General features: G+C 48.7%; 1 protein-coding gene across 1 annotated transcript in view; it reads left to right on the plus strand.

Moving 5' to 3' along the window:
- DDX11 (DEAD/H-box helicase 11) overlaps window positions 1-12,912 on the plus strand; it is a 43,032-nt gene that overhangs the window by 26,042 nt on the left and 4,078 nt on the right. The window contains exons 7-19 of the mRNA XM_023735685.1: window positions 2,123-2,168; window positions 3,139-3,246; window positions 3,525-3,612; window positions 4,058-4,272; window positions 6,032-6,184; window positions 7,219-7,265; window positions 7,606-7,685; window positions 8,664-8,708; window positions 8,828-8,895; window positions 10,484-10,522; window positions 10,788-10,899; window positions 11,056-11,190; window positions 11,761-11,873. Coding sequence (XP_023591453.1) covers window positions 2,123-2,168; window positions 3,139-3,246; window positions 3,525-3,612; window positions 4,058-4,272; window positions 6,032-6,184; window positions 7,219-7,265; window positions 7,606-7,685; window positions 8,664-8,708; window positions 8,828-8,895; window positions 10,484-10,522; window positions 10,788-10,899; window positions 11,056-11,190; window positions 11,761-11,873 — 1,249 coding nt within the window. The remainder of the gene's footprint in view (window positions 1-2,122; window positions 2,169-3,138; window positions 3,247-3,524; window positions 3,613-4,057; window positions 4,273-6,031; window positions 6,185-7,218; window positions 7,266-7,605; window positions 7,686-8,663; window positions 8,709-8,827; window positions 8,896-10,483; window positions 10,523-10,787; window positions 10,900-11,055; window positions 11,191-11,760; window positions 11,874-12,912) is intronic.

Consider the following 12,912-nt stretch of genomic DNA (forward strand, 5'->3'; position numbering starts at 1 on the left):
AGTTCTTTATCTCTTCATTTGATGTTCTAGGGTTTCAGGATTGTTGATTCTCTGTTTGGCTTAGTTTTTCGGATCTTTGTTGTGGAGGGACGGCGTGGTGTTTCTGCCTAGAGCGCCATCTTGCCGGAAGTCTCTTCATTTCTTCACACATTCAGCCTCTCACCCAGATCCTGCTGAGTTTGTTGTACACATGATACGTGATTTAGATCTGAGCCGTCCAGACTGAGCTCACTGAACTAGTTCCTTGCTGATCCTGAAGCCAGCCTTATAAATAATTCTTCTGATAGTTCAAGGCAATTAGCATTTCTGCTTTATTGGTAATTGAATTTCTAGGTGAACAAAAAAAAAATTTTTTTATTCCATATCTGCTCCTGTAGGTAGAGTGTACCTATAAAAGGTTTTCTAAGGCGCCTAGACTCACAATGATGGCTAAACTTGAAACCATGTCATGCAGACTTGACCTCCCTTCCAACACCCCAGTGTTGATGGGCTCTTAGTTCATTGCTAGAAAGGGCAGCCTGAGGACTGAGAAGAGGAGGGTTTGTCTGGCCATCTGTGACAGTAGCTGTTACTTAGTTGGTGGGTTGTGGCATGGAGCTCCTGCTGTGTGCCAGGCTCTGGGTGGTCCCTGGGGAATCAGCAGAAACAAGACAGGCACCGTCCCTGCCCTGTGGATGCCACAGTCCGGCAGGGGAGACAGACCAAGAATAAGCGATTGTGAATGAGATTAGGTGTTACAAGGACAAGTACAGGGTGTCGTGGGAGTGCATCACAGGCCAGCTCATCCTGCCAGGAGAGGTGCAGGAAGAGGTCCAGAGGAGGTGATGCTTATGCTGAGATCTCAGAGTTGATAGGAGTTGGCTAGGTGAGGGAAGAGAGCATTCCAGGCAAGGAGAACAGCATGTCCAAAGGCCCTACGGTGATACAGAGCTGGGTTCTACTGAGAGTAGTCCAGTTTGCTGGAGGCAGTGGTAAGAGGATAGTAGCCTTAGAAACTGACAGAGTCAAACATCAGCCTAGGCTTCTAGCCTAGGACCTGGGTTGGGGAATGCCCTGACCATTTCTCTGTTCCCACCACATTTCCTGTGTTCAGCAGTCCTGAGTAGCCGTGGAAAGACAGGGTGGATTTTTGCCTGGTAGTATGTGTTCTCTGAACAAGCAAGTACCTGCTGCTTGAGCGGAACCTTGTTGCTGGGGTGCATCTGTCCGTCTCCTTCCAGGCTCAGAGCTCTAACCTCAGTTCTGATGGCTTCTGAGGAAAGGGATTACATCTTGTTTATTATTGAATGTCAAGGGTTAATCACTGGCACGTCATCTGTGGTCAGTAAATGTTCTCTCTTTTTTGCCATTTTAGCTCATTTTTTTTTTTTTTTTTTAATTGTGCTTTAAGTGAAAGTTTACAGTTCAGGTCAGTTTCTCATACAAGAATTTATACACACATTGTTATGTGATCCTAGTTGCTCTCCCTATACTGTGATGGCACACTCCTTCTCACCCGATTTCCCGTGTCCATTCAACCAGCTCCTGACCCTCTCTGCTTTCTCGTCTTGCCTCTGGACAGAAGCCGCCCATTTAGTTTCATGTATCTACTTGAGCTAAGAAGCACACTCTTCACAAGTATCATTTTATGTCCCATAGTCCGGTGTAATCTTTGTCTGAAGAGTCGGCTTTGGGAATGGTTTTAGTTTCGGGCTAACAGAGTGTCTGGGGGCTGTGTCTTCTGGGTGCCCTCCAGTCTCAGTCAGACCATTAAGTCTGGTCTTTTTACTAGAATTTGAGTTCTGCACTCCACTTTTCTCCGCTCTGTCAGAGACTCTCTGTTGTGTTCCCTGGGCACCATCTAGTTCTGGTCTCAGGCTGATGGAGTCTCTGGTTTATGTGTGAACTGCTGACATTTTGGTTAGCAGCCATAGCTCTTAACTACCATGCCACCAGGGTTTCCTACAATTTATACATTGGACTCGGAAAGAAGGAAGGAATGCAAATAGCAGTGACTTTAGAGAGCCTTCCGATCACTAGTTTAGAGTTGTTGGGTGAATAAATGTTTTCTTATTTGACTTAAACTAGCTAAGCGAAGAATGCTGTCTGTGTTTGTGTGTGTGTGTGTGTTTCTGTCTTTCAGAGTAGATGAGGATGAGGATGACTTTGAGGAAGAACATGTAACCAAGGTAAGATGCTGTGTCCTTTGATACCTCTTCTTTGATTGATCCCAGGTCCAGGGTTCTCCACCCCTGGGGAGAGTGTGGGAGTCTTGCCAGCTGCTTCACACCCTCTTCTCAGTGAAGGCTTCCAACCCATTGCACCCTGTGACTGCCCAGAGCCAAACCCTGGTCTTTAGTCACTTACTTGACGGGCTGGACTGGGCACCCTCGGAGAATTCTCCTGGGCGGGTCACCTGGGCTTCTGTGCCCCAGGGCATCGAGGACAGCCATTCTGGGCCTGAGACTCATTGGGCCCTCTCTCCACTGGGTGGAGGTGGACGGTGTGGGTACAGGACAAAGGAAGAGTGCTCTGCCCGTTGAACCACTGGTGGCACGTTTGCTTTCCTTTTTCTCACTTGTATTTTCATTGGCATGGAGTTCACTAAGGTATGTATGGTTCTGACGCTTCTCAAATTAAAAAATATTTGGTTCCATTCATTGACCTTTTTTCTCCCTCTGTTTTAAAGTAGAGATTTTTTTTTTTCTACTCTCTCCATTCTTCTAAATCTTAGGAGGAGAGAGAGAGAGTATTCAGCTCAGCCTCCTCCTGCTTTACTGCTGCCCATCCTCAAAAGCCCTTTGGGGGATGTATGAGAAACGACCCTTCTCCACACACATACTCCCCAAAATGTTAGGAGTCATTGCGGTGTTAAGAACCACCACTTAGGGGACATAATAAGATTACCTTGCCCTCGGAAGCAGTTGGATTCTAGACTGAGTATGACTAATGGAGTTAAACTTTGTGGGTATTTCCTTGAACGTATAGAGCTGCAGATGAGTTGAGGAACCTCTGGGCCCCTGATTAGATGAGGTTTGATATTTGGGGCCACTTGCCCCAGTCCATTAGCCTCTTAGATGATGGCATTCCTTGATGTGCAGATAATATTTTGGAATGTTCTAGTCTCCTCTCTGACATCCCCTCTCTTCCTCTGACCAGATTTATTACTGTAGTCGGACACACTCCCAGCTGGCCCAGTTTGTGCACGAGGTACAAAAGAGCCCCTTTGGCAAGGATACCCGACTTGTCTCGCTCGGCTCTCGGCAGGTAAACAGAAGCAGGCTGTCTCAGCCCAGGTCCCAGCCCGCTGCCTGACCTGGCAAGCTGCCTCCCTTCCCTGTGCCTTTGTTTTCCTTATCAGGTGGTAGAAAGAAGATGGGTATGAGGCATGCAGAGCAGTGGGAGGGTCAGGCCCTTCCCTGGCCTGGCCAGCCCTTGGGAGGAAAGGAGGAGGAGGGTGGAGTCGACAGGGGCCAGATGGGTTGCTTGCATGTCAGTTAGCCAGCACCACTTCTTTGACTCCTGCTTTCTTCCATGTCTTGTAGAACCTTTGCGTAAATGAAGATGTGAAAAACCTGGGCTCCGTGCAGCTCATCAATGACCGCTGCATGGAGATGCAGAGAAGCAAGCATGGTACACCATCACCCTGAGCTGTAGAGGAGAGCCTCTGGGTGGTCATGTGGCCTTGGGGTAGTACTGGAGAAGAAAATGGGGAGGGCTGGAAGTGACCAGAGAACTCTGTTGGGATTGGACCAGGGACATGGGAAATAAAAACAGTATCTTAAATAGAAATAATGGTAGAGCAGATCCCTGGTTCCTTCTTGAAAGACCCTCCCCTTTGGAAAAAGTGGTCTTGCTTCCTGGGTTAGTCTAGTCCAAACCCCTGCCTTTGAGATGATTTTCTAGGCTTTTATAGAGGCCACACAGTAAGACACCAGAATGCTATGATGAGACTGTGGTACGGGATACTTAGAAGGGTTTTATAGCCCCCACCCCAGGGAATTCTTGTCATTACAAAACCCAACCCCACACACAATTTCTGTTCTTTCTGCCTTTGCTCCCCTCATACCTGTACCAGTTTCAGAGAAGAAGAGCAAAGCAGAGGAAGAGAAGCCAAAGCGAAGAAGGCAGGAGGGCTGGGCTGCCTGCCCCTTCTATAACTACCAGCAGATGCAGCTCCTTCGGGATGAGGTTCTAGTGGAGGTGAAGGACATCGAGCAGCTGGTGGCCATGGGGAAGGAGGCACGGGCCTGTCCCTACTACGGGAGCCGATTTGCCATTCCTGCAGCCCAGGTGAGGATCCTGGAAGGCTGGGGAGTAGCTCTTGGCTCTAACAGTGGTTTGGGGCCTGAGGGAATTTCTCATTTGTCGGGAGGTACCCCCCACTGCAGGGAGCCCGTTGCTCTCCTTGTGCATAGGGTCGGAGCAGGCTCCAGGATCCCTTGCTGGCTTATAGCTTCAGGGCCTGTTGGCTTCACTGGGGGACAGCAGATAGGATCCAGGAAGAGTGTGCATCCCTGGTGACACCACAGTGAGCGAATGAAGAAAGGGAGCTCCAGAACATAGATGCATTTCTGCAGTGCTTTCCAGAACAATTGTCCCAACTTACACATTCACCTACAGCATAGGCAAGCAAGTATTGTCCTCTTTAGATTCACCATATTGAGTATTATCTTTAAAGAGAAAGAGGGAGAAACTGCCAATTTGATAGATCCAGGTTATCTCGTTGTTATGTGCTGAGTATGACTGAACTTTTTTGCTACTTCCTTGATTTGAATGACGTTTGGAAATAGGAACTCGCTCTTGGAGAAGTCAGTGTAATCCAGAAGAGGTTTAAGTAGGTTTTAAAGATGCAAGGGAATATGCTAGCAATAATTTTACACGGCAGGTAAGTGCCCGTCAGTGTGCTGCCCTGAACCATGTGGCCGTGGACACTTGCAGATGAATATGGGGAGCCTCTTGCCCTTACCATGCCTCATGCCCTTCCTGTGGCCTATTTGCCACAGAGCAATTTTAGTGCTGTGGACACTTACGCACAAATACGAAATGTCTTGAAAGTTTTTTTCTTAATATTTTATTGTGCTTTTGTGAAAGTTTACACAATCCTGAAAGTTTTATGATCTTGAATTTTTAAGGCACTTTTCATTTATCCCACTGAAACAGCTAAGGCAGGTAGGTATTCTCCACATTATACACACGAGAATTGCGGGCCCAGAAAAGTGAAGTGATTTGTCAGTTTTCTCACAGCATGTAACTATTACAGCTTGGGCCTTAAGTTTCCAATTTTCTGGATTTTCATTTTTGTTTCTTAGTGTTCATTTAGCTGAAAAGTCTTCCTAACAGCGTAAAACCAAAAACCAAACCGGTTGCCATCAAGTCAGTTCCGACTCATAGCAACCCTGTAGGTCAGAGTAGAACTGCCCCATAGGGTTTGCAAGGAGTGGCTGGTTGATTCGAATTGCCAGCCTCTTGGTTAGCAGCCAAGCTGTTAACCAGTGTGCCATCAGGGCTCCTCATAACAACATAGTACCTAAAAATTTACTGAGTGCTTTTTTGTTATCTTCCCATCCCTTCACCCTCACTTGATAGTTTATCAAGTCCATTTTGCAGATGAGGAAACTGAGGCTCAGAGAGATTAAGTGACTTTCCCAGAGTCACAGAGCTGAGAAGTGGCAGATCCAGGACCAGAACCGAGGGTGCTTCCTGGAACCCAGTGGTTTTCACAGTGTTCTAAGGAGTCTTGGATGGCTCGAGTAGGGGATTGGTACTTTGGGGGGCATAAATGAGGCTAAACAGAAAGGGTTCCTCCCCTCCTACACTTCCACCCCAGTTCAATCAGAGCAGTTCCACTTTTATCTATTTCATCTATTTGATGTTCCATAAAAGGGTCTGTTGCTAAAAGCACAGTACCATGCTATAGTTTTCTCTCTTAAATATCCCTACACATCTTCTAGCTAGGAAGTAAAACAGTGCACGTTAGGAACTTAGAATAGACAAGTTTGCTGTGGGAGCGTCCCGCCCCTGCTCAGGCTGCTGCCGTCTTCTCTTCCAGCTGGTGGTGCTGCCCTACCAGATGCTGTTGCACGCGGCCACGCGGCAGGCAGCCGGAATCCGGCTGCAGGGCCAGGTGGTCATCATCGATGAGGCTCACAACCTGATCGACACCATCACCGGCATCCACAGCATAGAGGTCAGCGGTTCCCAGGTGGGTCGGCCACAGGGCAAAGGAATAGAGATTGTTCCTCTAAGGACCTGGATTCCCCTGGAAATGGGTTTGGGAGAAGGTGCGTTGACCAAGGCTCTGGCCTTGTCAGAGGCTGTGACTTTCCAGCAAATCTTAGAACGATGGGGACCCAGCTCAGCCAAGGTGGCTCATTTCCTTGCTCTTCACCTACTTACATCTGCCTGAATCCCTCCTAGCCCAGGATGCTACTAACCAGTTCTCCATAACCAAGGTGGATGAGATGGAGGAAGCAGGAGCCTTCATGTCGTTAGGTGCTATTACTGATACTGCTTTGAGAGCATATAATTGAGGGATGCCCAAGATTTCTGAATGCCACCATTTATTTATTACTTCTTATGCACTAGGCACTGTACTAGGTATCGCTGGTCTTCACAGTAACTCTACAGTGGGGTGGTATTACTGTTTTACATTGAGAACTCAGAGAATCAGAGAGGTTTAAGCAGTTTCCTAAAGTCACACAGCAAATAAATGTGGAGCTAGACTTGACCACTGGTTTCTGACCTGAGAGAGAAAGAGGCAGTCTGCTTCCGTAAAGATTACAGCCTTGGAAACCCTATGGGGCAGTTCTACTCTATGAGTTGGACTCGACTCAATGGCAGTTGGTTCTGACCTGAAGCCCACACAACACCCCACCATCTCTACTGACTGGTGACTGGGGTTGACCTTAGGCCAAGATGTCATTGTTACCTGACCCATCACTCTTGGCGGAACCCAGTAAAAACTAGCAAGGGATTCATTATTGGAGAAATTCAACATCTTACCTTTTTTCCTGAACCAAAGTGGGCACTTTAGCAGAACCTGCCTTCCCTCCCTTCTCTCTTAGCTTCCACCAGCCTAAGGGCTTTTAAAACCCAGACTCACTCTCCTCACCTTGGTTGCCCCTCTGTGTCCTGGGCTGGTGTTTCTGGGTGTAGTCTCAGGTGTTACTGGCACAGCTCTAGGCTGCTCGTCCAGAGCCAGGGCTACTGTCTCACCTATCTGTGTTCTCCCCCCAGCTCTGCCAGGCCCATTCCCAGCTGCTCCAGTATATGGAACGATATGGGTGAGACACCTCTGGAGGTGGAAGGGAAAATCCCGCTGAACTTCTGGGCCCCTCAGTCTCAGCTCTTGGGTCACGGGCTCTTTCCCAGGCTGAGGGCAGAGCGGACCAATGTGCTGTACCTCTCCTGGTTTATCATGGTGCTCACCCACAGAGGCCAAGGCTGCTTGGGACAGAGCTGGGTCTGAAGGCCTTGGGCCGTGGCCAGCGTTTTTCTGGGAGAGTATTTGTAGTTAGTGACCCAACTTGAAAGGCACCAGCCAGAAAGGGCTCAGCATGGGGCAGTTGGAGGGGATGTTGCTGCAGGAGTCCTACCACTTGATGTCTGTTGGCTTTTTCTCAGGAAGCGTTTGAAGGCCAAGAACCTGATGTACATCAAACAGATCCTGTATTTGTTGGAGAAGTTTGTGACGGTGCTGGGAGGTAAGAGAACCATCGCCATCTGACCCCCTGACCCCCTGAGCTCGCTGGTCTGTTTCCTGGGCGCCAGTCAGGACACCTGCCCATTGACTGTCGTTGAGAATGGTCTTTGTCATTGATTTAGGGAGTTCTCACTTTCCATAGATGAGTTGTCTGACCTTAGATCTTTGTTTAGAATCCTGGTTATATTGCCCCTGTTCTGAGCCCTCCTCTTTACTGGACTGTACTCCATAGGTGGCAATGATAATATAACATTTCATATTATACTATAGTACTTTGTGTAACAGATGTAGTACTTTGGAGCTTTAGAGCACTTTGACACACAGTTTCATTTGTCCCGTTAGAAAAGCAGCACAGGCGTGTTGATCCTCACTTTACAGACGAATAAACTAAAACTCAGAGCGGAGGGGTGACCTGCCTATATGGTTCATAAACTAAGACGTGAGGATAGAGTCTTCTGGCTCCAGATCCCGTGTTTTTTGCATTATTCTGTGTCACATACCCTTTTCTTTATTATATGGCAAGCCCTTTGAAGGCTTTTATAGGTGCTGAAGTTCTGGAAGGCCAGTGGGGGATTTGTCTGGAGTGACTGTGTCTCACACAGATGTTCCTAGCTTCCATCTCTGCCTCTGCCACTGGCTTGCCCACGGCGGCGTGCCTCCTGTGTACTCCCATGCCCCTGCATGAGACAGGTGGTCACTCCAGCCCCGTCCCAGGAGGAGTGTGAAAGAGGGAAAGTGCTGGGCATTGGGCTCCGTGCGCAAGCATGTCAATCAGGCTTGTGAGGCTCTCCGGGACCTTCTACCCTCTCAGTGGGTTCTTGGGTGCTGTAAATGGCAAAACAAAACAAACACCTGTTCAAATCTAAACATTCTTATTTGGTGGGCACCATGTAGAGTGAGAAGATAGGGGAAGAGGAGAGTTTTTTTGGTGGGGGGCTAGAGGACCATCATCCTGACATGTGGGAATGTTCTTTTTCAGGGAACATTAAGCAAAACCCCAACACACAGAGCGTCTCGCAGACAGGTAAGAGGGTTGCTCCGAGCAGGCCAGAGCTGATCAAGCCCTCCCAGCTTAACTCCGGGACCTGGAAGCCGGGGTCTGGAGAATGAGGATGCCAAGGGCCTCTATTTGTTTGCCTTCAGGGATGGAGCTGAAGACCATCAACGACTTTCTCTTTCAGAGCCAGATCGACAACATCAACCTGTTCAAGGTAGACGTTTTCTCTTTTTCATGTTAGCACATGAAATTTTCCTATTCCTGTCGCCACCTGTGGGCAAAGTACCATTTTAAGACGGTGGAAGGAATTAAATTCCTCTGCCCTCAAGCAGTTTAAGGTCTGAGGATCTAAAACATGTTTCTGTATAGTTGCTTAACCCTTACACAGAGCAGGGTGTCAGAAAGGAAAAGTAGGCTTCAGTCTGTGTGTGAAAGGGCTGGAGGGCCACAGGATTGGTGAGAAAGGGTGCCTGTCTTTATACCTAATAGGCACAAATAAAAACTCCCAGTTCCTCACTGCCTTACTCCATCTTTCCTCTGACACCATCTTTCTCCTGGGCTTTTGACAGAAGCAGGAAGTTAGTTTGGTGGGGGTGACCCAGGCCCCCAGCTGTCAGGGCTGAGGTGGGTGAGAACATGGCTGAGGCTGCCCTGTGGACCCTTCTCACCTTCCCACTTCAGCCTGAGACCTCTCCTTCCTCCAGTCCTGCATATGCAGCGGTCTCCCAGCCTGGACACAGTCACCGTCACGGTCACTGTAGTGATTCTGAATGAATAAAAATACCTGCCTCCATTAACAGAGCACTTGCTGTGTTCTAGGCAGTGTGCCGGGGTTTGTAACTCCTCAGTAGGTCGAGCTTAGAGAGGTCACTTCAGGAAAATGACGTGTACAGGGTCACACACGAGCAACAGGCGGTGAATGACGGAGCCCACGTGTGAACCTAGCTGTACCAGCTCGTAGCCTGGGTTCTTTCATCCTGCCTTTGCTCTTCTCTTCCAACCAGCTTTCCCCTGACTTCCCTATTTTGGTCCGTATCACCGCCATGGTCCCCATCACACAGGCTGGAAGTATAAGTCATCTTTGATTCCCTTCTCGCCTTTGTGTCCATGAGTCAGCCACCTCGTTCAGACAAAGCTCTTGCCCTTTTCATTTCCACGGCTGCTACCCTAGGGCAGGCGCTTTCCCTCTTGCCTCTCTTTGGCCTCCCCGATTTCATCCTCTTCCCCCTTCTAATGTATTTTACAAAATACCATCTACTGAATCTCAGCTGGAGGCTGATACTCTTCAATAAACCTGAAAGGCTTCAAACTCATCCTCTTGTCATTCTAAGCTAAGATCTGGCTCCAGACTACACGTGTAGGTGCCAACTAAATTGTACCCGAAACTTTCCCTGAAGAGGCCCAAGCTTTATCCCTTTTATACTTTTGCTCGTAGTGTTTTCTTTTTTTTAACTCTGAATTCTTCAAGGCCCAGCTTAGATGCTGTCACCTTGAAAGAAGGCAGAGGGGATGTAACTTGTGTACAGCATCGTGAGAGGCTGTGGTGCTGTAGAGGGGGCAGTATCTGTGTGAGGCCCTGCGGCCTCTCTCTCCAGGGAGAGCACCACGTTGTGTGTGGGGCTCATGGAAGAGGCCCTCAGAAAGGAGATCAAATCGGTCAACCCAAATGAGGCTTTGGGCTCCTCAGGAGATGCCAGTGAACCTGCTCCCTGGGGCTTTGGAAGATGAGCATTTTTTTTTTTAATTTAGAGTACACCTTGATCACTTCTTACACGTGTCCACAGCTGGGTTTGGTTTTGCAGGTGCGGCGGTACTGTGAAAAGAGCATGGTCAGCAGAAAGGTGCGCTCCCCCTTTCTCGTGGGCTGCAGAGGGATCTAGCAGCCGCCCTGCTGGCTGCCAGCACAGTGCCCTTCCCTCTCCTACCCTTGGGAAGCTGTCACTTTGTCTCCGTTCTCCTCAGTGTAGAGCAGCTTTCCTGGGGGTGGGAAGGGAGAGCCGTGCCGCCTGGCGGAGAGTGAGTTGCAGGTGGTCTGGCGAAGCCACTGGTCCCTCCCAGGACTGCTGCTCTCACGCCTTCCCGACACTCGCTCTCATCCCAACCCAGCTTTTTGGCTTCACGGAACGATATGGAGCGGTCCTTCCCTCTTCCAGGGAGCACCCCAAACTGACTGGGTTTCAGCACTTCCTGCAGAGCCTGCAGCCCGGGGTGACCAAGGGTGAGTCGGAGGATGGAAGAGCTGGGCCGCAGGCCCTGGGCAGGGATCTTCACTCCTCACACATGGACCCTCTTCCCTGGATAGTGACTTTAGCCCAACCCCAGGGAGGTTCTCCTCTGCGTCCTTGGTCCCAGACCCTCTTCCTCTGCTCTGTAGCAGCTCCTTCAGCTCCTGTAGAGGAGGGTGAGGCCACAGCGCTGAGGCCTGCGTCTCCACTGATGCATGTCGAAGGCTTCCTTGCAGCTCTCACCACCGCCAACCAGGACGGCAGAGTCATCCTGAGCCGCCAAGGTAATCAGGTGCTTACCAGGCCAGGCTTGGTTCCCAAGAGGAGGCCATCGTGGAGCCAAGGAGCCAAAGCATGAAAAGATCTTTTGCTTCTCTCCTGGCACCTCCTTGGGTTAGGAGGAGGAAACAGGGTGCAGATAACTGGCCTTCTAATACCTGGGGCAGGTGGGGCAGTTGGGGGAGGTGGTGGGAGGCAGCGCACAGGCGCTGGGTGGCAGGTCCTCTCAGGCAAGATTACTAAGGAGCCGTGTTGCCTGGTGGCTAAGGTTGTAGGCTCTGGAGTCAGGTGGGCTTTGGTTTGTGTCTTGGCTCTCTGACTTGCAAGCTGTGTGATGTGGACCTGTTTCTTTACCTTTCTGAACCTCAGTCTGTGCATGTGAAAATGGAGATGATAATACTGTCTCCCTCAGAGGGTTGTCCTGGAGATTAAATGGGATTTAATTTTGAAAGAGTGATAGGCCTTGTGTCTCGTACATGGACCCACCTGGAGATGCCCTTTGTCCCGGGGTGATAGAAGTATCCGTTGGGCCTGCCCCCCTCCTCCATGGAGCTGTCCTCTGTCCTTTTTTTCAGGCAGCCTCAGTCAGAGCAGCCTGAAATTCTTGCTCCTGAATCCAGCCGTACACTTTGCCCAGGTGGTGAAGGAATGCCGGGCAGTGGTCATTGCAGGGGGCACCATGCAGCCGGTGAGTACATCAGACATCATCTGTCCTGCAGACCCCCAAACCAGAAGAGGGTCTGCTTGAGCCGCTTGAGCAGGTGACGCAGTGTCCACTAGGTGGTACTGCTGCACTGTCTCCCTGCCTCGTGGAGGTGTGCAGACCACCATTGCTGCCATATTTCTGTAGCCAGGGATCACACTTCTCCCAGACGAAGCCATTCTGTAGAGTCAGACTCTCATTTAGGTGCCTTAATGCCATTCTCTTCCTGCATCCACCACAGAAGTGTCAGCCTTCTATTTCTTTTATAAATTTAAGCTTTAATATGTTTCTTAGAAGAGTACTGTATTGCATTTTCATTGTAGAAAGCAGAGACAAGCAAAAACAGGAGAAAAAGAAAAAACTCATAATTCCACCAGCCACAGATTCATTTTGGTGTGTATCATTATAATAGTTTTTCTGTGCATAATTTTTACATATGCATCCATATTTTAAAAGCAAAACAAAAAATGGTATTACCTCTGCATGCTGTTGTTATAACTTGCTTTTTTCACTCAGCAACAAAATGTCATAAACATTTTTCCTTGTATTTGTTTATTCTACCACACTCTGGCTGTGCTATATTCCATTACACGGATATATTATGTTTCATATAACCACTCCTCTTTTGTTAGATATTTAGACTATTTCTAGTTTTTCTCTATTTTAAATAGTACTGTGATGAATATAACCAAACCTCTGCACAGTGATTATTTCCTTAGGATACCTCCTAGAACAGGACTTACTGGATGAAAGGCTATTCAAAATTTAAAGTAGTGGTTTCTAATCTCGGCTGCCCATTACAATCAGCCCTCTGGCTTTTTGCTTTTTTATTTTCCCCTCCCCTCTATTTTTCTTTTTTTGTGCACAGACTTGTGAGTTTATATTCATTCAGTGTATTAAACCGATTCACAGTTGTTAATTGTTTTGGGTGCTCAGACTGTCTTGAACCTGGCCAATAGGAACCCTTCAGCTGCCTTCTGGTCCTTTGAGGTGGCCCCGTTAGTCTCTGAATACTCTCTTGCTT

This window comes from Trichechus manatus, unplaced genomic scaffold (genome assembly GCF_000243295.1).
Source record: "Trichechus manatus latirostris isolate Lorelei unplaced genomic scaffold, TriManLat1.0 scaffold00081, whole genome shotgun sequence".
Classification (NCBI taxonomy): domain Eukaryota; kingdom Metazoa; phylum Chordata; class Mammalia; order Sirenia; family Trichechidae; genus Trichechus; species Trichechus manatus.